Source organism: Tachyglossus aculeatus, chromosome 19, assembly GCF_015852505.1.
Source record: "Tachyglossus aculeatus isolate mTacAcu1 chromosome 19, mTacAcu1.pri, whole genome shotgun sequence".
Classification (NCBI taxonomy): Eukaryota; Metazoa; Chordata; class Mammalia; order Monotremata; family Tachyglossidae; genus Tachyglossus; species Tachyglossus aculeatus.
In genome coordinates this window covers 17,688,308-17,714,248 of record NC_052084.1, presented here as the reverse complement: position 1 = coordinate 17,714,248, position 25,941 = coordinate 17,688,308, and the positions used below count along the sequence as shown (strand labels likewise).

At 47.1% G+C, this 25,941-nt stretch overlaps 1 protein-coding gene across 1 annotated transcript in view; it reads right to left on the bottom strand.

The window, feature by feature from the left end:
- Window positions 1-227: 227 nt before the first annotated feature.
- Window positions 228-25,941, bottom strand: part of GLP1R (glucagon like peptide 1 receptor) — an 84,026-nt gene continuing 58,312 nt past the window's right edge. The window contains exons 9-14 of the mRNA XM_038760864.1: window positions 14,353-14,413; window positions 13,670-13,739; window positions 12,393-12,481; window positions 11,251-11,389; window positions 10,256-10,297; window positions 228-1,071 (exon numbers count right to left, since the gene is read on the bottom strand). Of these exons, the coding sequence (XP_038616792.1) occupies window positions 916-1,071; window positions 10,256-10,297; window positions 11,251-11,389; window positions 12,393-12,481; window positions 13,670-13,739; window positions 14,353-14,413 (557 nt within the window). The 3' untranslated portion in view covers window positions 228-915. The remainder of the gene's footprint in view (window positions 1,072-10,255; window positions 10,298-11,250; window positions 11,390-12,392; window positions 12,482-13,669; window positions 13,740-14,352; window positions 14,414-25,941) is intronic.

Sequence of the window (25,941 nt, the reverse complement as noted above, 5' to 3'; positions counted from 1 at the left end):
AGTGTTTGTGGTGAAGTAGGCCCCAGCCAATCTTGCTTCCTTTAAGAACTGACCCAAGGGATTGCCTTTAGAGCAAGAGAAGGGTGCACTTGAATAGCAGCGGCCCTGACCGACTCAGTTTCCCTCCAGGCGCCAGCCCCATCAGCCGGCTTCACAGTCAGACCCGCCAGAAACTGAGGGTGGTTGGCAGGGCGAGCCTGGAATCTACGGAGCAAGAAACGTGACTTTCACTCCACCATCAAACAGTGCTTTCGCTCCGGAATTGGTAACTGATTGATAATTGATAACTGATTGATTGATAATTGGCCTCTACCATCTCCCCAGCCTCAGAGGGGGATCCCCTTTTAGCATTTATTTATTTCTCGATTTATTTATACCGGTATCTGTCTTCCCCGCTAGACTGTGAGCTCGTTGGGGGTAGGGCACGTGTTTGATGGTTGATACGCTCCCAAGCGCTTAGTGCAATGCTTTGCACACAGTACACGCTCAATAAATACGATTAATAATAATAATAATAGGATGCCAGCCAAGGAGGTGGGCCGGGTCGCTAGGAAATGCACTGCAGTGGCTGGGGTTGGAAAACAATGAGGCCGTTTAGGGCAACTTGGAAGTGGGCAAATGCCAGTGGCCTGGACGAGTCGGAGCAAAAATATCATCTGCAGCCCCCGGGGCAGTTTTCATCAATTTCTGAGCCGTGGCTTCTCCCCTCCCACCCAACTAATAAGCCATTGACCTTGCGTTTGGCACCTGGGTTGATTTGCTGATGTGTCTGCGGACACCTGGAGGCCTTGTGCCTTAACGAGCAGAACATCCACCGCCTCCTCTGCAAAGCCGGCGATGATTTACCCCTCCCAGGGAGATAATCCGGTTAAGTTGCTTTTCCTCTGAGACGACGAGAGGGGATGACGGGCAGTTTTAGCTGCAGGAAGCCTGGCAAGTGGCCGCGTAGACGCTACCTCCGCTGCTTATGCTGCCGGCTGGACACTGGGTGGGCTTCATGCTGCTGTCCCTCTCGATGGACAAGCGCTCCAGCCTCCAGCGGGCCCAGCTCTTCCGAAATTCAGCCTGGACCTTTCAGGAGAAGCAAGGGAAACGATCACAGTCATAACCGTGCTGTTTGTGGGGCGCTTACTACGTGGCAGGCACTGTACTAAGCCCTGGGGGGGGGAAGTGGACCACAACCACGGTTCCTGTCCCACATCGGGCTCCCAGTGATGGTAATAATAATAATAATGGCATTTGTTAAGCGTTTACTCATGCAAAGCACTGTTCTAAGCGCTGGGGAGGTTACAAGGTGATCAGGTTGTCCCATTTTTAATCCCCATTTTGCAGATGAGGTAACTGAGGCACAGAGAAGTGAAGTGACTTGCCCAAAGTCACACAGCTGACAGTTGGCGGAGCTGGGATTTGAACCCATGACCTCTGACTCCAAAGCCCGGGCTCTTTCCACTGCTTCTCCTAATAATAATGATGATGGTTTTATAATAACCATAATCAATGCATAATAATGATGGTGCTTACTATGTGCCAAACACTGTTCTAAGCACTGGGGTAAGTCTAAGTTGGACACAGTCCCTGTCCCACATGGATCTCCCAGTCAATCCCCAGTTTATGGAGGAGGTAACCGAGGCTCAGAAAAGCTAAGGGATTTGCCCCACAGTCTTCATCCCCATTTAACAGATGAGGTAACTGAGGCCCAGAGAAGTAAAGTGACTGGCCCGAGGTCCCACAGCATCCCCCGGCTTACCTCCTTCCCCTCCCCACAGTCCCTGTATATATGTACATACGTTCATACATATTTATTACTCTATTTTACTTGTACATATTTACTATTCTATATTTATTGTCTTTTGTTAATATGTTTTGTTTTGTTGTCTGCCTCCCCCTTCTAGACTGTGAGCCCGCTGTTGGGTAGGGACCGTCTCTATATTAATTCATTCATTCAATTGTATTTATTGAGCACTTACTGTGTGCAGAGCACTGGACTAAGCGCTTGGGAAGTCCAAGTTGGCAACATCTAGAGACGGTCCCTACCCAACAGCGGGCTCACAGTCTAGAAGGGGGAGAAAGACAACAAAACAAAATGTATTAACCAAATAAAATAAATAGAATAAATATGTACAAATAAAATAAATAGAGTAATAAATACGTACAAACATATACATATATACAGGTGCTGTGGGGAGGGGAAGGAGGTAAGGTGGGGGAAATGAGGAGGGGGAGAGGAAGGAGGGGGCTCAGTCTGGGAAGGCCTCCTGGGGGAGGTGAGCTCTCAATAGGGCTCTATATGTTGCCAACTTGTACTTCCCAAGCGCTTAGTACAGTGTTCTGCGCACAGTAAGCGCTCAATAAATACCACTGAATGAATGCCAGGGCAGAAGCCCTGTGGAGAGGCTGGGCTGAAAGACTTGCTAAGACCGTGTAAGCAGCACGGAGAAGCAGCACGGCTTAGTGGAAAGAATAATAATGATGGCATTTGTTAAGCGCTCACTATGTGCAAAGCACTGTTCTAAGCGCTGGGGGGATACAAGGTGATCAGGTGTACAACCCAGAGGGGAAGACAGACAATAACTAGGCTGTGAGCCCACTGTTGGGTAGGGACCATCTCTGTATGTTGCCAACTTGGACTTCCCAAGCGCTTAGTACAGTGCTCTGCACACAGTAAGTGCTCAATAAATACGATTGATTGATTGATTGAATAATAGAAGTAAATAAATTACAGATAGTGCTTTGCACATAGTAAGTGCTTAAGAAATGCCATTATTATTATTACTGTACTAAGCACTTGGGAGACTACAATATAGTAATGAACAGACACATTCCCTACCCACAACGAGTTTACAACCTAGAGAGGAAGACAAACAATAATAGAAGTAAATAAATTACAGATAGTGCTTTGCACATAGTAAGTGCTTAATAAATGCCATTATTACTGTACTAAGTACTTGGGAGACTACAATATAGTAATGAACAGACACATTCCCTGCCCACAACGAGTTTACAACCTAGAGGGGAAGACAGACACTAATAGAAGTAAATAAATTACAGATAGTGCTTTGCACATAGTAAGCGCTTAAAAATGCCATTATGATTATTACTGTACTAAGCACTTGGGAGACTACAATATAGTAATGAACAGACACATTCCCTGCCCACAACGAGTTTACAACCTAGAGGGGAAGACAGACACTAATAGAAGTAAATAAATTACAGATAGTGCTTTGCACATAGTAAGCGCTTAATAAATGCCATTATGATTATTACTGTACTAAGCACTTGGGAGACTACAATATAGTAATGAACAGACACATTCCCTGCCCACAACGAGTTTACAACCTAGAGGGGAAGACAGACAATAACTAGCCTGTGAGCCCACTGTTGGGTAGGGCCCGTCTCTATGTGTTGCCAACTTGGACTTCCCAAGCGCTTAGTACAGTGCTCTGCACACAGTAAGTGCTCAATAAATACGATTGATGGATTGATTGAATAATAGAAGTAAATAAATTACAGATAGTGCTTTGCACATAGTAAGTGCTTAATAAATGCCATTATTACTGTACTAAGCACTTGGGAGAGTACAATATAGTAATGAACAGACACATTCCCCGCCCACAATGAGTTTACAACCTAGAGGGGAAGACAGACACTAATAGAAGTAAATAAATTACAGATAGTGCTTTGCACATAGTAAGCGCTTAATAAATGCCATTATTATTATTATTATTACTGTACTAAGCACTTGGGAGACTACAATATAGTAATGAACAGACACATTCCCTGCCCACAGTGAGTTTACAACCTAGAGGGGAAGACAAACAATAATAGAAGTAAATAAATTACAGATAGTGCTTTGCACATAGTAAGCGCTTAATAAATGCCATTATTATTATTACTGTAGTAAGCACTTGGGAGAATACTGTGTGCTCTGCACACAGTAAGTGCTCAACAAATATGATTGATTGATTGAATAATAGAAGTAAATAAATTACAGATAGTGCTTTGCACATAGTAAGCGCTTAATAAATGCCATTATCATTATTACTGTACTAAGCACTTGGGAGAGTACAATAAAGTAATGATCAGACACATTCCCCACCCACAACGAGTTTACAACCTACAGGGGAAGACAGACAATAATAGAAGTAAATAAATTACAGATAGTGCTTTGCACATAGTAAGTGCTTAATAAATGCCATTATTATTATTACTGTACTAAGCACGGGAGAATACTGTGTGCTCTGCACACAGTAAGTGCTCAACAAATACGATTGATTGATTGATTGAATAATAGAAGTAAATAAATTACAGATAGTGCTTTGCACATAGTAAGCGCTTAATAAATGCCATTATTACTATACTAAGCACTTGGGAGACTACAATATAGTAATGAACAGACACATTCCCTGCCCACAACGAGTTTACAACCTAGAGGGGAAGACAGACACTAATAGAAGTAAATAAATTACAGATAGTGCTTTGCTCATAGTAAGCGCTTAATAAATGCCATTATTATTATTACTGTACTAAGCACTTGGGAGACTACAATATAGTAATGAAGAGACACATTCCCCGCCCACAACGAGTTTACAACCTAGAGGGGAAGACAGACACTAATAGAAGTAAATAAATTACAGATAGTGCTTTGCACATAGTAAGCGCTTAATAAATGCCATTATTATTATTACTGTACTAAGCACTTGGGAGAATACTGTGTGCTCTGCACACAGTAAGTGCTCAACAAATATGATTGATTGATTGAATAATAGAAGTAAATAAATTACAGATAGTGCTTTGCACATAGTAAGTGCTTAATAAATGCCAATATTATTATTACTGTACTAAGCACGGGAGAATACTGTGTGCTCTGCACACAGTAAGTGCTCAACAAATTTGATTGATTGATTGAATAATAGAAGTAAATAAATTACAGATAGTGCTTTGCACATAGTAAGCGCTTAATAAATGCCATTATTACTATACTAAGCACTTGGGAGACTACAATATAGTAATGAACAGACACATTCCCTGCCCACAACGAGTTTACAACCTAGAGGGGAAGACAGACACTAATAGAAGTAAATAAATTATAGATAGTGCTTTGCACATAGTAAGCGCTTAATAAATGCCATTTTTATTATTACTGTGCTAAGCACTTGGGAGAGTACAGTATAGTAATGAACAGACACATTCCCCGCCCACAACGAGTTTACAACCTAGGGGGAAGACAAGCAATAATAGAAGTAAATAAATTCCAGATATGTACATAGAAAAGCAGTATGGCCTAGTGGAAGGAACCTGGGCCTGTAATTTATCATTTATAAATTAATAGTACTGTGATTGATTGATTTTACTTGTACATATCTATTCTATTTATTTTATTTTGTTAATATGTTTGGTTTTGTTCTCTGTCTCCCCCTTCTAGACTGTGAGCCCACTGTTGGGTAGGGACTGTCTCTAGATGTTGCCAACTTGCACTTCCCAAGCGCTTAGTACAGTGCTCTGCACACAGTAAGCACTCAATAAATACGATTGAATGAATGAATCTAGCTTTATTTCTATTTATTCTGATGACTTGACACCTGTCCACATGTTTTTTGTTGTCTGTCTCCCCCTTCTAGGCTGTGAGCCCATTGTTGGGTAGGGACTGTCTCTAGATGTTGCCAACTTGCACTTCGCAAGCGCTTAGTACAGTGTTCTGCACACAGTAAGCGCTCAATAAACACAATTGAATGAATGAATCTAGCTTTATTTCTATTTATTCTGATGACTTGACACCTGTCCTCATGTTTTTTGTTGTCTGTCTCTCCCTTCTAGACTGTGAGTCCATTGTTCGGTAGGGACCATCTCTAGATGTTGCCAACTTGGACTTCCCAAGCGCTTAGTACAGTGCTCTGCACACAGTAAGCGCTCAATCAATACGATTGAATGAATGAATCTAGCTTTATTTCTATTTATTCTGATGACTTGACACCTGTCCACATGTTTTTTGTTGTCTGTCTCCCCCTTCTAGGCTGTGAGCCCGTTGTTGGGTAGGGACCGTCTCTCGATGTTGCCAACTTGGACTTCCCAAGCGCTTAAGTACGGTGCTCTGCACACAGTAAGCGCTCAATAAATACGATTGAATGAATGAATGAAATGCAGCCTCCCTCTCCAAATGCGCTGCTTTTCTGTCCCGCAACCCAGAGCTGGGCCGGGCTTGGAGCAGAGCGACATTGCGCGACACTGCGCGACTGCAAAGCCAGTTTGGAGAGGAAGAGTCGCGTGCTGGAAAGGCCCAAGTGAGAAGCAGTGTGGCCTAGTGGAAAGGGTGGTCTAGTGGCCTTTCTCGACTGTGAGCCTGCTGTTGGGTAGGGACTGCCTCTATGTGTTGCCGACTTGGACTTCCCAAGCGCTTAGTACAGTGCTCTGCACACAGTAAGCGCTCAATAAATACGATTGATTGATTGAAAGAGCATGGGCTTGGGAGCCAGGAGACCAGTTCTAGTCCCAGCTCCACTATTTGGGAAGCGGCGTGGCTCAGTGGAAAGAGCCCGGGCTTTGGAGTCAGAGGTCATGGGTTCGAATCCTGCTCCACCAAATGTCTGCTGTGTGACCTGGGGCAAGTCACTTAACTTCTCTGAGCCTCAGTTCCCTCATCTGTAAAATGGGGATTAAGACTGTGAAGCCCCACGTGGGACAAACTGATCACCTTGTATCCCCCCCAGCGCTTAGAACAGTGCTTTCCCCCGGGGCCTGGAATGCCCTCCCTCTGCCCATCCGCCAAGCTAGCTCTCTTCCTCCCTTCAAGGCCCTGCTGAGAGCTCACCTCCTCCAGGAGGCCTTCCCACACTGAGCCCCTTCCTTCCTCTCCCCCTCGTCGCCCTCTCCACCCCCCCATCTTACCTCCTTCCCTTCCCCACAGCACCTGGATATATGTATATATGCTCGTACATATTTATTACTCTATTTATTTTACTTGTACATATCTATTCTGTTTATTTTATTTTATTAGTATGTTTGGTTTTGTTCTCTGTCTCCCCCTTTTAGACTGTGAGCCCACTGTTGGGTAGGGACTGTCTCTAGATGTTGCCAATTTGTACTTCCCAAGCGCTTAGTACGGTGCTCTGCACATAGTAAGCGCTCAATAAATACGATTGATTGATTGATTGATTAGTTGCTGAGGGACCCTGGGCTTTGTTTTCCTCGCCTATAAAATGTTCTTCCTCCCCTTCTTTAGACCGAGAACCCCTGTGTAGGGTGGGGACTGAGTCAGGTCTGCACATTTGGAATCTACCCCATTCATTCATTCATTCAATCGTATTTATTGAACGCTTACTGTGTGCAGGGCACTGTACTAAGCGCTTGGGAAGTCCAAGTTGGCAACGTATAGAGACGGTCCCTACCCAACAACGGGTTCACAGTCTAGGAGGGGGAGACAGACAACAGAACAAAACACGTGGACGGGTGATGGCAGTAAGATAAGCGGGTGATGACGTCGAGAGACTTTAGCAATTAACATTCAATTAATCAATCGTATTTTTTGAGCGCTTACTATGTGCAGAGCACTGTACTAAGCACTTGGGAAGTACAAATTGGCAACATATAGAGACAGTCCCTACCCAACAGTGGGCTCACATTCGATGGGAATAATAAAATAAGCAGATGATGACATCACAGAGAGCAAGTAACAATTAACATGCAGGAGTGACCATAAAATAGGCAGAAGATTATTGATCGCTTACTGCATGCGGAGCACTGTCCTAAACGCTTGGGAGAGTGACAATATCCCAGCTCCTCCGCTTGTGTGGCCTCGGGCAAAACGCTTCACTTCTCTGGGCCTCAGTTACCTCATCTGTCAAATGGGGGTGAAGGCTGTGAGCCCTTTGCGGACCAGGGACTGTGTCCAGCCCTATTTGCTTGTACCCACCCCAGCGCCTAGTACAGTGCCTGACGCATAATATGTGCTTAACAAATACAAATTTTCCAATTTTGTAAGTGAACGTGGGGGTCATCTGAGGACACCGATGGGGTCATAGAGAGTTCATAGGGTCATCTGAGGACACGAGTGGGGTCAGGGAGAGTTCGTAGGAGAAGCAGCGTGGTTCAGTGGAAAGAGCCCGGCCTTTGGAGTCAGAGGTCATGGGTTCAAATCCCAGCTCTGCCAATTGTCAGCTGTGTGACTTCGGGCAAATCACTTCACTTCTCTGGGCCTTAGTTCCCTCATCTGTAAAATGGGGGTGAAGACTGTGAGCCCCCCGTGGGACAACCTGATCACCTTGTAACCTCCCCAGCGCTTAGAACAGTGCTTTGCACATAGTAAGCGCTTAATAAATGCCATCATCATCATTATTATTATTAGGACAGTGCTCAGCCCATAGTAAGACTTTAGCAAATACCGCCTTTATTATCCTCTCCCGCCTTGATTACTGCATCAGCCTCCTTGCTGACTTGCCTTCCTCCCGTTTCTCCCCACTCCAGCCCATGCTTCACTCTGCTGACCGGATCATTTTTCTACAAAATCACTTGGTCCAGGTTTTCCCACTTCTCAAGAACCTCCAGTGATTGCCCGTTCACCTCCACAACAGGAACTCCTCACCATTGGCCTTAAAACATTCAATCACCTTGCCCCCCAAACCACCTTCCCTCCCTGATTTCCTACTATAGTTCAGCCTGCATACTTCATGCCTCTAATGCCAATCTACTCCTGTACCTCAATCTTGTCTATTTCGTCTCTGATCCCTCGCCCACATCCTCCCTTTGCATATCCAACACACAATTCCTTTCCCCACCTCAAAGCCTTAATGAAGGCACATCTCCTCCAATCAATCAATCAATCAATCATATTTATTGAGCACTTACTGTGTGTTACAAGATCCAAGAGGCCTTCCCTAACTAAGCCCTCATTTTCTCTTCTCCCACTCTCTTCTGCATCGCCCTTGCCCTTGAATTTGCACCTTTTAATCATTCGTCCCTCTTCCGCCCCACAGCACTTCCGTGCATATCCATAATCTATTTATATTCATGTCTGTCTCCCTCTCTAGACTGTAAGCTAACTGTGGGTAGGGAACATATCTACCAATTCTGTTACACTGAACTTTCCCAAGAGCTTAGTTCAATACTCAACACACGATAAGTACTCAATAAATAGGATTGGTTGATCGATTAATTCCTTCCTCTCCCCCTCGTCCCCCTCTCCATCCCCCCCATCTTACCTCCTTCCCTTCCCCACAGCACCTGTATATATGTATATATGTTTGTACATATTTATTACTCTATTTATTTTACTTGGACATATCTGTTCTATTTATTTTATTTTGTTAATATGTTTGGTTTTGTTCTCTGTCTCCCCCTTCTAGACTGTGAGCCCACTGTTGGGTAGGGACTGTCTCCATATGTTGCCAACTTGTACTTCCCAAGCGCTAAGTACAGTGCTCTGCACACAGTAAGCGCTCAATACGATTGATTGATTGATTGATTGATTGATTATTCTTATTCACCACAGAAAGGCTGTGGATTAACGTGTCCTGTCTGGGGTGGCGAAGTCAACCTCTTCAAGGAGAATTTGGGGTATGTGGGGGAGGGAAGGAAGTAGTGGGGGGGGGGGGATATTCATTCATTCAATAGTATTTATTGAGCACTCACTGTGTGCAAAACACTGTACTAAGCACTTGAGAGAGTATGCTCTAACAATAAACAGACACATTCCCCGCTCACAACGAACACATGCAGAGATTTCATCTGGGGAGAAGTGATCTTTGTACTGAGGTTTTGGAGCTCAATCAATCGTATTTATTGAGCACTTACTATGCGCAGAGCACGGCACTAAGTGCTTACGAGAGTACAAAATAGCAGAGTTGGCAGAAACATTCCCCGCCCACAACGAGCTTACAGTCTAGAGGGGGAGGCAGGCATTCATATAAATAAATTATGGATATCATCATCATCAATCGTATTTATTGAGCGCTTACTGTGTGCAGAGCACACATATAAGGATATGGACATAAGTGCTTTGGGGCTGAGGGTAGGGTAAATCATTTGTGGAGTTTGTACCATCCCCTAAAGTGCTCCTGGTTCACTGCCCTCAAAGGATACAGATGGAAATCAAAATAAAGCCAGACTCATCGTCCCCGGTGCCATGGACTGATCTGAGAAATTTCCCCTGCCACCATTTCCACCATCAGCCCCACCACAGCTGCTCCTCCTCCTCCGCCTCGTCCCCCTCTTTCTGTTTGCCATCCACCCATTCCCCTCCCGTCCCCAGGGGCCTGCCTCTTACCTCGTTGTTGATGAAGCAGTAGAGGATGGCAACCAACAGCCCCTGAAATCCAATTCCAACAGATGAGCTCTCCAAGCATCCAATGCCCCTTAGGGGAAGCCCCAAAAGCTCCACGTGGAGGGATGGGGGTCAGGGGTCGGGACCAAGGGGGATCGGGGGAAGGGGGTGAGGCCCAGGTGGACGGGGCAGGTTCCAAAATCCCAGGAGGGCATAAGGACGTTAGCTGTGACAAGACAAGTAGACAAGCAGTCCCACACAACTACAGTTGCCCGAATCTGACCGTGGCCACAGGCCGCTCGAAGGCACCAGATGGTAGTTTCCCTCCCTGACAACGGCCCAAAGCTTTGGCGAATGGCCTTCAAAAATCCCCAACATTTGCCTCTCAAAAAATCTCCTCGGACCTCGTGTGCATCTAGCTGATCCTCCTTAAGCCTTTTCCCATCCCCAGCTCTCCCCTTCAAACCCCAGAGATTCCCTTTAATAGGACCACATCGCTCTTTCATGATTCTTTTTTTCCCAACCCTTCTTAGCTCAGCCACTTGCCTGCTCTGTGGGCTTGGGCAAGTCATCTACCCTCTCTGGGCCACCATGTCCTCATCTGTAGAGATTCAGGACCTGTTCTCCCTCCATCTTAGAAGTGAATAATAATAATGGTATTTGTTAAGCGCTTAGTATGTGCCGAGCACTCTTCTAAGCGCTGGGGGAGATACAAGCTTATCAGGTGGGGCTCACAATCTTAATCTCCATTTTACAGCTGAGGTAACTGAGGCACAGAGAAGTGAAGTGACTTGCCCAAGGTCACACAGATGACAAGAGGCAGAGCCTCTTAACAAATACCATTAACCCCCCCCCTCCCCAAAATGAATACCACGAATATTACTGTAGGCTCCCATAGTTATTAGCCACGAGACCCCCCCCCCCCCCCCCAGCAACTTTTATTCCATGTAATTCCCAGTCCTCCCTAGTTCCTCTTGCCAGCCTTGCCTGGCTCCTACCTGGAAGGAGGTGAGGGAGAGTTCAGCAAATAGCTTGACGTAGCGCAGGGTCCCCCGGGCGTGCTCATCCACCACGAAGGCGAAGATGACCTCGTGCGTCCCCAGCAGTGGGATGAGGGTGAGGGTGGATTTGGCCAATCTGAAAAGGCAGAGGGGGCACCGAGTGGGAGAAAAAGGAAGGCAGAAGGGGGGTGCCAACTGGTTGCCCCAGGGATAAGGGGAGATCCAAGATCCTGGGCCTCCCTTTCGGCCCTAGATTGTGAGCTCCTCGAGGGCAGGGATCGTGCGCACCCATTGGATCATCCTCTCCTAGGTGCCTAATGCAGCCCTCTGCACACGGTGAGTGCTCAATAAATACCATCGACTGAAAACCCTGCACGCTGCGGGAAGTGGGGAGAGGGGAGATACAGTCTTCCAGGAATCGGACGTTGAAGTCGGCGGAGAAGGCGGCAGTGGGAGTCAACACTTGGAGGTGTCACAGACGCCGATTCTGGTCTAGGCCGCAATGGGGCTTTTGGTTTATCAGTAGATTTCCATGATCCCGCTGTTGGGTAGGGACCGTCTCTGTACGTTGCCAACTTGTACTTCCCAAGCGCTTAGTACGGCGCTCTGCACACAGTAAGCGCTCAATAAATACGATTGAGTGAATGACTGAATGAATGATCCCCTCCAGACTGTAAGCTCATTTTGAGCAGGGAATGTGTCTGCTTATTGTTATATCGTACCTTCCCAAGCGCTTAGTACAGTTCTCTCAACACAGGAAGCACTCAATAAATATGATTGAATGAATGAATGAACTATTCGGACGCCATCCATCTCCCCTCCCACAGGGTAGAATCCTGCAGCATGGCTCAGTGGAAAGAGCCCGGGCTCTGGAGTCAGAAGTCGTGGGTTCGAATCCCGGCTCCGCCACCTGTCTGCTGTGTGACCTTGGGCAAGTCACTTAACTTCTCTGAGCCTCAATTACCCCATCTGTAAAATGGGGATTAAGACTGTGCGTCCCACATGGGACAACATCATCGCCTTGTATCCCCCCACCCCAGCGCTTGCACATAGTAAGCGCTTAACAAATACCATCATTATTATTATTATTATTGTTATTATTGAGGACTGACGAGATTCAACAACGGAAAGCCACTTGCCTGCATTTGGTATCAGCTTTACGCATCAGATTTGCCTGCAGCTTGGAAAAGATGATGCAGATGATGCGGATGAAAATGAGGAAGTTCACCTGGCAGAGAGAGGAAGGGGGAATAACAACTACTGCACTCCTTGGGGATGTCAGGGCACAGGGACCGCCCCCCCTCCCCCAAAAAAAGACTGCTGCACCAAGAAACAGCCCCCAAAGTGAGTAACCAGGATTTGGCCAATATATAGATCTTCCCTCCCGTGCTGACCAGAGCAGGCCCAGCTCACCGCAATTAGGCCAGAATATTGCCCCAACTACCGGGCTCGGAATCGGAGTTGGGGTGGAGGGGAACAGGGAGAAAGGGTAAGGAGGGGCCGGTAGCTACAGAGCATTTTTGCCCCCACCTCGGACCAGACGTGGTGGGGTCTTGGCCTTCTTGAGCCTCAGTATTTCCCGCTGTACTTTGGGAGGCAGCCTGTGAAAACCGCCCAAGGGAAGGGTGGGAAACAGATGATATCCTGGGGCCTTGAGGAGGCCGAAAGGGCTTCGGGAAGGACAGAGAAATGGCAGGAAGGAGTCACATGGTGGACTGCTCCTTCCTACCCACAATCAATCAATCAATCAAATTTATTGAGCCCTTACTGTGTGCAGAGCACTGGACTAAGCGCTTGGGAAGTACAAGTTGGCAACATAATAATAATAATAATAATGATGGTATTTGTTAAGCGCTTACTATGTGCAAAGCACTGTTCTAAGCGCTGGAGGGATGGCTCACAGTCTTAATCCCCATTTTACAGATGAGAGAACTGAGGCACAGAGAAGTCAAGCAACTTGCCCAAAGTCACCCAGCTGACAACTGGCGGAGTTGGGATGTGAACATCTAGAGACAGTCCCTACCCAACAGCGGGCTCGCAGTCTAGAAGGGGGAGACAGGGAACAAAACCAAACATATTCACAAAATAAAATAAATAGAATAGATATGTACAAGTAAAATAAATAGAGTAATAAATATGTACAAACATATATGCATATATACAGGTGCTGTGGGGAAAGGAAGGAGGTAAGGAGGGGGGATGGAGAGGGGGACGAGGGGGAGAGGAAGGAGGGGGCTCAGTCTGGGAAGGCCTCCTGGAGGAGGTGAGCACAGTCCCTACTATTGGGTTGACATGTACGTTTCCTTAAGCCGTGCATGGCCTGAGCACTTCCAAGCCACTCTCCCGAGCCAGGTATCTGAGCCCTGTTTGGCCCCCACTCCCTTCCCCACCCTCAGCCTCCCCCGCTTCCCCTCACCCCTATGGCGATGAGGATGGGGAGCCGGACGATCAGCCAGTAGTTCATGTTCGTGTTCCTGGTCCAGCAGCTGAGGGGACACGAAACACCGGGGTGACCAACCCAGACCCGGGCCTAGAGAGAAACCCCTTCCCCTGGTCCACAATCAATCAATCAATCAATCGTATTTATTGAGCGCTTACTATGTGCAGAGCACTGTTCCACAGGTTCTTCCCACCGCGGTGGGGCTGCTCGGCGAGGTGGACCTGGACCCCAACAGCCGAATTATTATGATTATGGAATTTGAATTCCCAGGCTTGTGTCTGCTCATTGTGGGCAGGGAATGTGGCTGCTATATTGGACCCTCCCAAGCGCTTTGGACAGTGCTCTGCACATAGTAAGCCTCCGTAAATATGTTTGACGGGCTGACTGATGTGTCTTCCCTCAGCTTCCTCCCAACCTCTCTTCTCCCAAGCCACCGCTCCCCTATTCGATTCCTACTTCCCACATCCTTCCCGTCTCCTCGGCCCCGTTTTCTTCTCTTAAACGCTCAATTACGTCGGGCTTTGCCTCTTCACGTCCCTCCATTCCCGTCTTTCCAGCTCCTCATCCCTCACCCCGCCGTCCCCAATCCCCCTTTCACAAGGATCTTGCCCAAGCCAGGCCCCCGACCCTGCCCGAGGAAAGAAGAAAGGAACGCCTACCCTTCATCTTCATAGAGGTATTTGACTATTCCCCAAGGAATGACAAACATCATGGGCACACCTACGGAGAGAGGAGAGAGAATCAGGTGGCTGTCACACTTCGCCATCACCAAGGCTACATCAGCCAAGAGGTGACATAGAACAGTGCTTTGCACATAGTAAGCGCTTAATAAATGCCATTATTATTATTATTATAATGGCCCAGGCAAGGTAGAATGTCCCCCTCTGGGTTTGGGGGCCAGGGCAGCTCAGCCTGCTCATCATCCACCACCAGTCAGTCTGTTGTATTTATTAATAATAATAATAATAATCATGATGGCATTTGTTAAGCGCTTACTATATGCAAAGCACTGTTCTAAGCACTGGGGAAGATACAAGGTACAAGTTGTCCCACTTGGGGCTCACAGTCATCATCATCATCAATCGTATTTATTGAGCGCTTACTATGTGCAGAGCACTGTACTAAGCGCTTGGGAAGTACAAATTGGCAACATATAGAGACAGTCCCTACCCAACAGTGGGCTCACAGTCTAAAAGTCTTCATCCCCATTTTACGGAAGAGGTAACTGAGGCCCAGAGAAGTTAAGTGACTTGCCCAAAGTCACACAGCTGGCAATTGGCTCTTCCTGTGTGCAGAGCACTTGGGAAAGTACAATATAACAGGCACATTCCCTGCCCACAATGAGCTTACAGTCTGGAGGGGGGAGACAGACGTTAGTAGAAATAAATAAAGGACAGATATGGATTTAAGTGCTGTGGGGCCGGCCGGGGGCGGTGAATAAAGGGAGCAAGTCAGGGAGATGCAGAAGGGAGAGGGAGAAGAGGAAAGGAGGGCTTAGTCGGGGAAGCCCTCTTGGAGGGGATGAGCCTTCAATAAGTCTTTGAATGCGGGAACAGTCAAATCCCAAATGCTCTCAAAGTGTTTTTAAGACGTCTGTCCCAGTGATTCAGCTAAACCCTTTATCATTGCAGAAGCCATTAAATTAAGGGGGTTTTTATTCTTTGCCAGTTATATGCACGAGAGCTCACCTCCTCCAGGAGTCCTTCCCAGACTGAGTCCCCTCCTTCCTCTCCCCCTCTTCCCCCTCGCCTTACCTCCTTCCCTTCCCCACAGCACCTGTATAGATGTTTGTAGGGATTTATTACTCTATTTTACTTGTACATATTTATTCTATTTATTTTATTCTGTTAATATGCTTTGTTCTCCGTCTCTGTCTCCCCCTTCTAGACTGTGAGCCCACTGTTGGGTAGGGACCGTCTCTATATGGTGCCAACTTGTACTTCCCAAGCGCTTAGTCCTGTGCTCTGCACACAGTAAGCGCTCAATAAATACGATTGAATGAGTGAATTTGTGGAGGGAGGGTATTCCAGGCCGTCACAGACTCACTCATCCAACCTGGCCATGTGCGAAGGTGACAGGAAGGAAGGAATTGTATCTACCCCAGTGCTTACAATAGTGCTTGGTTTAACAGCACCTGTATATATGTTTGTACATATTTATTACTCTATTTATTTATTTATCTTACTTGTACCTATCTATTCTATTCATTTTATTTTGTTAGTATGTTTGGTTTTGTTCTCTGTCTCCCCCTTCTAGACTGTGAGCCCGCTGTTGGGTAGGGACTGTCTGTACGTGTTGCCGACTTGTACTTCCCAAGCGCTTAGTCCAGTGCTCTGCACACAGTAAGTGCTCAATAAATATGATTGATTGATTTATTGATTGATTGATTGAATTGGGCCCAGTGGCCTTGTAGGGAAAGGGAGGCCTGAATTACTCAGGGACTGAACCAGGACAGGAGGGAGGGTGAAGACGGGCCTTTTTTGTCCTGCTCACTCAGGGGCCTTGGGGAGGGCAGAGGGGGCAGGAGGGAAGGAGAGGGGGGCCAGGGAGGGTTTTCAACTGCAGCACAAATATCCCTGGAAGGTCATAGCCACCCCTTCAAAGCCCTACTGAGAGCTCACCTCCTCCAGGAGGCCTTCCCAGACTGAGCCCCCTCCTTTCTCTCCCCCTCCCCATCCCCCTGCCTTACCTCCTTCCCCTCCCCCAGCACCTGTATATATGGATATATGTTTGTATGGATTTATTACTCTATTTTATTTGTACATATTTATTCTATTTATTTTATTTTGTCAGTATGTTTTGTTTGGTTGCCTGTCTCCCCCTTCTAACAATAATAATAATGGCATTTATTAAGCACTTACTATGTGCAAAGCACTGTTCTAAGCGCTGGGGAGTTGACAAGGTGATCAGGTTGTCCCACGGGGGGCTCACAGTCTTCATCCCCATTTTACAGATGAGGGAACTGAGGCCCAGAGAAGTCAAGTGACTTGCCCAAAGTCACCCAGCAGACAAGTGGCGGAGCTGGGATTTGAACCGATGACCTCTGACTCCAAAGCCCGGGCTCGTTCCACTGAGCCACGCTGCTTCCCCTCCTACCACCTCCTCCAGGAGGCCTTCCCAGACTGAGCCCCCTCCTTCCTCTCCCCCTCCTCCCTCTCCCCGTCCCCCCGCCTTACCTCCTTCCCCTCCCCACCGCACCTGGATATATGTATATATGTTTGTACGGATTTATTACTCTATTTTATTTGAACATATTTATTCTATTTATTTTATTTTGTCAGTATGTTTTGTTTGGTTGTCTGTCTCCCTCTTCTAATAATAATAATAATAATAATAATAATGGCATTTATTAAGCGCTTACTATGTGCAAAGCACTGTTCTAATCAATCAATCGTATTTATTGAGCACTTACTGTGTGCAGAGCACTGCAGAGCTTGGGAAGTACAAGTTGGCAACGTATAGAGACAGTCCCTACCCAACAGTGGGCTCACAGTCTAGAAGCACAGTCCTAAGCACTGGGGAGGTGACAAGGTGACCAGATTGTCCCATGGGAGGCTCCCAGTCTTCAACCCCATTTTACAGATGAGGTAACTGAGGCCCGGAGAAGTGAAGTGACTTGCCCAAAGTCACACAGCTGACAGTTGGCGGAGCCGGGATTTGAACCCATGACCTCTGACTCCAAAGCCCGGGCTCTTTCCACTGAGCCACCCTGCTTCTCTACTTCTAGACTGTGCTTCTAGACTGTGAGCCCGCTGTTGGGTAGGGACCATCTCTAGATGTTGCCAACTTGGACTTCCCAAGCGCTTAGTACAGTGCTCTGCACACAGTAAGTGCTCAATAAATACGATTGATTGATTGATTGATTGATTGATTGATTGATTGATGGACGCATGACTGTAGCTGAAGGGGGATATGAGGTTGAGGTCTCCATAGCTTGGAAGCAGCATGGCCTAGTGGACAGAGCATGGGCCTGGACGTTGGAAGGACCTGGGTTCTAATCCCAGCTCCACCGCTCGCTTGCTGTGTGACCTTGGGCAAGTCACTTCACTTCTCTGTGCCTCATTTACCTAAAAAATCTTCCTCAAAAACCTCCAGTGGCTACCAATCAATCTGCGCATCAGGCAGAAACTCCTCACCCTGGGCTTCAAGGCTGTCCATCCCCTCGCCCCCTCCTACCTCACCTCCCTTCTCTCCTTCTACAGCCCAGCGCGCACCCTCCGCTCCTCTGCCGCCAATCTCCTCACTGTCCCTCGTTCTCGCCTGTCCCGCCATCGACCTCCAGCCCACGTCATCCCCCGGGCCTGGAATGCCCCCAATCCCTCTGCCCATCCGCCCAGCTCGCTCTCTTCCTCCCTTCAAGGCCCTACTGAGAGCTCACCTCCTCCAGGAGGCCTTCCCACACTGAGCCCCCTCCTTCCTCTCCCCTTCGCCCCCTCTCCATCCCCCCATCTTACCTCCTTCCCTTCCCCACAGCACCTGTACATATGTATATATGTCTGTACATATTTATTACTCTATTTATTTATTTTACTTGTACATATCTATTCTATTTATTTTATTTTGTTAGTATGTTTGGTTTTGTTCTCTGTCTCCCCCGTTTAGACTGTGAGCCCACTGCTGGGTAGGGACTGTCTCTATATGTTGCCAGCTTGTACTTCCCAAGCACTTAGTCCAGTGCTCTGCACACAGTAAGCGCTCAATAAATACGATTGATTGATTGATAGGGACTGTCTCTATATGTTGCCAACTTGTACTTCCCAAGCGCTTAGTCCAGTGCTGTGCACACAGTAAGCGCTCAAAAAATACGATTGATTGATTGATAGGGACTGTCTCTATATGTTGCCAACTTGTACTTCCCAAGCTCTTAGTCCAGTGCTCTGCACACAGTAAGCGCTCAATAAATACGATTGATTGATTGATTGATTGATAGGGACCGTCTCTATATGTTGCCAACTTGTACTTCCCAAGCGCTTAGTCCAGTGCTCCGCACACAGTAAGCGCTCAATAAATACGATTGATTGATTGATAGGGACTGTCTCTATATGTCGCCAACTTGTACTTCCCAAGCGCTTAGTCCAGTGCTCTGCACACAATAAGCGCTCAATAAGTACGATTGATTGATTGATTGATCAGGAAGGACTTCCAGAAGGTGAGGCCTCGCTTCCCGAACGGGAGCGTGAAGGGGAACATGGGCCTTCGCCTCTCTGGAAAGTTTTCAAAGCGGGCAGGCTAGGTTTGCCCAGAGACAGGGAATGGGCCTTCTGGTTTCTCAGCCCGGGGGGGTCTATCAATCAATCAATCGTATTTATTGAGCGCTTACTGTGTGCAGAGCACTGTACTAAGCGCATAATTCTTATCTATCATAAAGGTCTATCATTTCCAAAGCTCTAAAGGCAACGTGAAGCCCTCGGTCCTGACACAACCGCATCCCGGTCCCAATGCCAGCCGCCTCTCAGACCGGCATTAATCTTTTAGACTGTGAGCCCACTGCTGGGTAGGGACTGTCTCTAAATGTTGCCAACTTGTACTTCCCAAGCGCTTAGTACAGTGCTCTGCACACAGTAAGCGCTCAATAAATACGATTGATGATAATAATGATGGCATTTTATTAAGCGCTTACTATCTGCAGAGCACTGTTCTAAGCGCTGGGAAGGTTACAAGGCGATCAGGTTGTCCCATGGGGGGCTCACAGTCTTAATCCCCATTTTACAGGTGAGGTCACTGAGGCCCAGAGAAGTGAAGTGACTCGCCCAAAGTCACCCAGCTGACAGTTGGCGGAGCCGGGATTTGAACCCACGACCTCTGACTCCAAAGACCGCGCTCTTTCCACTGAGCCACGCTGCTTCTCATTAGCGGCCGCCTCACACCGGGCAAGCCATCCAGCCACCCTGCCAGAACCCTCCGCCTTTATCTGGCAACATCTCATCATCACCATCAATCGTATTTATTGAGCGCTTACTGTGTGCAGAGCACTGGACTAAGCGCTTGGGAAGTCCAAGTTGGCAACATATAGAGACAGTCCCTATCAATCAATCAATCAATCAATCGTATTTATTGAGCGCTTACTGTGTGCAGAGCACTGGACTAAGCGCTTGGGAAGTACAAGTTGGCAACATATAGAGACAGTCCCTATCAATCAATCAATCAATCAATCGTATTTATTGAGCGCTTACTGTGTGCAGACCACTGGACTAAGCGCTTGGGAAGTACAAGTTGGCAACATATAGAGACGGTCCCTATCAATCAATCAATCAATCGTATTTATTGAGCGCTTACTGTGTGCAGAGCACTGGACTAAGCGCTTGGGAAGTCCAAGTTGGCAACTTAGAGAGACAGTCCCTACCCGACAGTGGGCTCACAGTCTAAAAGGGGGAGACAGAGAACAAAACCAAACATACTAACAAAATAAAATAAATAGAATAGATATGTACAAGTAAAATAAATAGAGTAATAAATATGTACAAGCATATATACAGGTGCTGTGGGGAAGGGAAGGAGGTAAGACCTTCCTGCGATTTTAGAGATGCCCGCGGAGAGCATTAAGTCTCCCCCTTTTAGACTGTGAGCCCACTGTTGGGTAGGGACCGTCTCTAGATGTTGCCAATTTGTACTTCCCAAGCGCTTCGTACAGTGCTCTGCACATAGTAAGCGCTCAATAAATACGATTGATGATGATGAAGTCAGCCAGGTTTATCCTTTTTTTCCCCGGTTAGAAAATAGCCAACGGACTCAGCCTGGAAAATAGCCTCAATTAAGGAGACGTCACTGCTACCCATCGCCGGCCGGCTCTGTACCTTATCGCTCCCAGACTCCCCAGGAGCTGCGTTCCCTGACGGATCACCTTTGGCTCCGAGCCCTCGGATCCGCCTGGAAAAGACGGATGGAGCGGTAGAGAAACAGCACGTTGTCCCGGTAGTTTCGATAGAAACCAAGCCCGAAGGCCTGTTTTCCATTTCTCAGGAGGAACAGAAGTCGATTTCCTCCCCTACCACTGCCCTATAATAAGAATAACCGTGGTATTTGTTCGGCGCTTACTATGTGCCAGGCACTGGGGTGGACACTAGCAAATCGGGTTGGACACAGTCCACCTCCCACATGGGGCTCACTCTCTTAATTTAACAATAATGGCATTTGTTAAGCGCTTATTATGTGCAAAGCACCGTTCTAAGCGCCGGGAAGGGGAAACAAGGTAACGAGGTGGTCCCACGTGGGGCTCACAGTCTTCACCCCCATTTTACAGATGAGGCTCAGAGAGGTTAAGTGACTCGGCCAAGGTCACACAGCGGACACGTGGCGGAGCCGGGATTCGAACCTCTGATCTCTGCGGGCTCTTCCCACCGAGTCACGCTGTTTTACAGATGAGGTAACCGAGGCACGGAGAGGTGGAGCGGCTTGCCCGAGGTCGCGCGGCAAGTAGACAAGTGGCTGAGCCAGGATTAGAACCCAAGACCTTCCGACACCCAGGCCCACGCCCTATCCACTAGGCCACGCCGCTTCTCTGCCCTGGGGGAATGAACAACCTGATGAACTTGTACTTACCCCATTGTTTGAAACAGTGCTTGACACATAGTAATCATTTAATAAATATGTTGCCAACTTGTACTTCCCAAGCGCTTAGTACAGTGCTCTACACACAGTAAGCGCTCAATAAATACGATTGATGATGACCATGATGATCTAAAAAAAAAAACTTGATTGTGGTATCTAAGTGTTTATTCTGTACATGGCTCGGGAGAAAGAGCCCGGGCTTTGGAGTCAGTGGTCATGGGTTCAAATCCCGGCTCCGCCAGTTGTCACCTGTGTGACAACCTGGGTTGTCCCACGGGGGGCTCGCAGTCAATTCCCATTTTACAGATGAGTTTGGGCAAGTCACTTCACTTCTCTGGGCCTCAGTTACCTCATCTGGAAAATGGGAATTGACTGTGAGCCCCCCGTGGGACAACCCGATCACCTTGTGACCTCCCTAGCACTTAGAACAGTGCTTTGCACATAGTAAGCACTTAATAAATACCATCCTTATTATTATTACATATCTGAAATTTATTCATATTAATGTCTGTCATTCATTCATTCAATCGTATTTACTTCTGTGAGCCTCAGTTACTTCATCTGTAAAATGGGAATTAAGACCATTCATTCAATCATATTTATTGAGCGCTTACTGTGTGCAGAGCACTGTACTAAGCGCTTGGGAAGTACAAGTTGGCAACATATAGAGACGGTCCCTACCCAACAACGGGCTCACAGTCTAGAAGATAATAATAATGATGGTATTTGTTAAGCGCTTACTATGTGCAAAGCACTGTTCTAAGCGGTTGGAGGATACAAGGTGATCAGGTTGTCCCACGTGGGGCTCATAGTCTCCATCCCCATTTTCCAGATGAGGTAACTGAGGCACAGAGAAGTTAAGTGGCTTGCCCAAGGTCACCCAGCTGACAAGTGGCCGAGCGGGATTCGAACCCATGACCTCTGACTCCCAAGCCCGAGCTCTTTCCACTAAGCCACTGTCCTTGTCCCTCTGTACTGTAAACTTCTGGGCAGGGAATATGTCTGTTTATTGTCATTCTGTATTCTCCCAAGCCCAGAGAAGTGAAGTGAGTTGCCCAAAGTCACACAGCTGACAACTGGCGGAGCTGGGGTTTGAACCCACCACCTCTGACTGCAAAGCCCGTGCTCTTTCCATTGAGCCACGCTGCTTCTCTGAATGACCTAACGCCGTGGGGGAACAGTGTGGCTCACTGGAAAGAGCGCGGGCTTGGGAGTCGGAGGTCATGGGTTTGAATCCCGGCTCGGCCACTTGTCAGCTGTGTGACCTTGGGTAAGCCACTTAACTTATCTGTGCCTCAGTTACCTCATCTGGAAAATGGGGATTGAGACTGTGAGCCCCAAGTGGGACAACCTGATCACCGTATATCCACCCCCCGGGGCTTAGAAGTGCTTTGCACATAGTAAGCACTTAAATACCAAGCGCTTAGTACAGTGCTCTGCACACAGTAAGCGCTCAATAAATACGATTGAATGAACGACTAGGCCAGCAGGGGCCTGAGGGATCCCTGAGGGACAAAATGGATGCAGCAGCGGCAGCAGGGAGGGCCCTGAAATCAATCAATCAATCAATCGTATTTATTGAGTGCTTATTGTGTGCAGAGCACTGTACTAATCAATCAGTCAATCGTATTTATTGAGCGCTTACTGTGTGCAGAGCACTGTACTAAGCGCTTGGGAAGTCCAAGTTGGCAACATATAGAGACAGTCCCTACCCAACAGTGGGCTCACAGTCTAAAAGGGGGAGACAGAGAACAAAACCAAACATACTAACAAAATAAAATAAATAGAATAGATATGTACAAGTAAAATAAATAAAGAAATAGAGTAATAAATATGTACAAACACATATACATATATACAGGTGCTGTGGGGAGGGGAAGGAGGTAAGATGGGGGGGATGGAGAGGGGGACGAGGGGGAGAGGAAGGAAGGGGCTCAGTCTGGGAAGGCCTCCTGGAGGAGGTGAGCTCTGGGAAGTCCAAGTTGGCAACATCTAGAGACGGTCCCTACCCAACAGCGGGCTCACAGTCTAGAAGGGGGAGACAGACAACAAAACATATTAACAAAGTAAAATAAATAGAAAATATGTACAAGTAAAATAAATAGAGTAATAAATCCGCACAAACATATATACAGGTGCTGTGGGGAGAGGAAGGAGGTGGCAGGGATGTGCCCGGAGAAGAGACAGATGAGCGCCTGGGAAGAACCATCCATTCATTCATTCATTCGATCGTATTTATTAAGCACTTACTGTGTGCAGAGCACTGGACTAAGCCCTTGGGAAGTACACGTTGGCAACATATAGAGATGGTCCCTACCCAACAGCGGGCTCACAGTCTAGAAGGGGGAGACAGACAACAAAACAAAACATATTAACAAAGTAAAATAAATAGAATAGTAAATATGTACAAGTGAAATAAATAGAGTAGTAAATATGTACAAACATATATACAGGTGCTGTGGGGAGAGGAAGGAGGTGGCAGGGATGTGCCCGGAGAAGACAGATGAGCGCCTGGGAAGAACCATCCATTCATTCATTCATTCAATCGTATTTATTGAGCGCTTACTGTGTGCAGAACACTGTACTGAGCCCTTGGGAAGTACACGTTGGCAACATATAGAGCTGGTCCCTACCCAACAGCGGGCTCACAGTCTAGAAGGGGGAGACAGACAACAAAACAAAACATATTAACAAAGTAAAATAAATAGAATAGTAAATATGTACAAGTGAAATAAATAGAGTAGTAAATATGTACAAACATATATACAGGTGCTGTGGGGAGAGGAAGGAGGTGGCAGGGATGTGCCCGGAGAAGAGACAGATGAGCGCCTGGGAAGAACCGTCCATTCATTCATTCATTCGATCGTATTTATTGAGCGCCTACTGTGTGCAGAGCACTGGACTGAGCCCTTGGGAAGTCCAAGTTGGCAACATATAGAGCTGGTCCCTACCCAACAGCGGGCTCACAGTCTAGAAGGGGGAGACAGACAACAAAACAAAACATATTAACAAAGTAAAATCAATAGAAAACATGTACAAGTAAAATAAATAGAGTAATAAATCCGCACAAACACATATACAGGTGCTGTGGGGAGAGGAAGGAGGTGTCTCAGTCTGGGAAGGCCCATTGAACCCCAGAGGTGATAAATTCAAGGAGAATTTATTTTTGACACAACTGGAGTCTCGTCTTGTCTTACGCTGTCGAGTCGTCTCTGACCCACAGTGACGCCGTGGACACATCTCTCTCCGAATGCCCCCCGCCCCGCCATCTGCAATCAGTCTGGTAGTGTATACACAGAGTTTTCTTGGTAAAATTAAAATCACCACTGCCTCCTTCCGCACCATAAATTTGAGTCTCTACCCTCGACCCTCTCCCGTATCGCCGCTGCCCAGCACAGGTGAGTTGTTTTGACTGGTAGCCCATTGCCTTCCATTCGCTAGCCACTGGCCAAGCCAGGAATGGAATAATCGTGCCTCGGTTTGACTCTCCCTCCCGTAGTTGAGACCGGTAGAGTGCTGGAAACTCTCCAGGTGCAGCCCTGAGAGGTAAGCTACAACACAGTCGGTGGACATGTTCCCCGTCCACCGGGAGTTTACCGTCTAGAGGGGGAGACGGACATTAAAATCAATTAAGGGTAAAGTTCAAAGTGCGTAAGTGACACAGAAGGGAGAGGGAGGGGGGAGAGAAGATGAAGGCTTAATTGGGTAGCACCTCTGGGTTGAGGATGTGATTTTAAAAAGGCTTTGGAAGTAGGAAGAGTGGTGGTCTGTGTGGTTGTACTAATAATCATATTAATAATTGCGGTATCTGTTAAACGCTTCCCCACAGCACCTGTAGATATGTTTGTACATATTTATTACTCTATTTATTTTACTTGTACATATCTATTCTATTTATTTTATTTTGTGAGTCTGGTTTTGTTCTCCGTCTCCCCCTTGTAGACTGTGAGCCCGCTGTTGGTACGGACCGTCTCTATATGTTGCCAACTTGTACTTCCCAAGCACTTAGTACAGTGCTCCGGACACAGTAAGCGCTCAATAGATACAGTTGATTGATTGATTGATTGATTGACCGGCCGTCCTCGGAGCGCTTCTTCGAGGAGGCCGGTCCGGCCTCAGTAGCCCGGTCCGGGCGGCTCCTCTGCAGGGTGAGCGTCGCTCGGTGAGAGGCGGAGGCACGACCAGAAATGTTTCAGCAAAAAAGGCAGCGCCACAGTCCTCAGCAAACTTTTTTGGCTAAAACATTCCCAGCTGGGCTCCGCTCGAATCCGGGCTCCCTTATCCTGCTCGACGGGCATCCCGAGAAGGCCGGGAAGCTCGACTCACCGTACGTTCTCCCGCCCATTCTCTCCCGACACAGCCAATTTGGTATCGATAATCATAGCAGAGGGGGGATGGGTGAACTCTGTGCCAAACACTGTAGTAAACATTGAGGTAGACACGATATATATATGTATATATGTTTGTACATATTTATTACTCTATTTATTTTACTTGTACATATCTATTCTATTTATTTTATTTTGTTAGTATGTTTGGTTTTGTTCTCTGTCTCCCCTTTTTAGACTGTGAGCCCACTGTTGGGTAGGGACTGTCTCTATATGTTGCCAATTTGTACTTTCCAAGCGCTTAGTACAGTGCTCTGCACACAGTAAGCGCTCAATAAATACGATTGATGATGATGATGATGATGATCATAG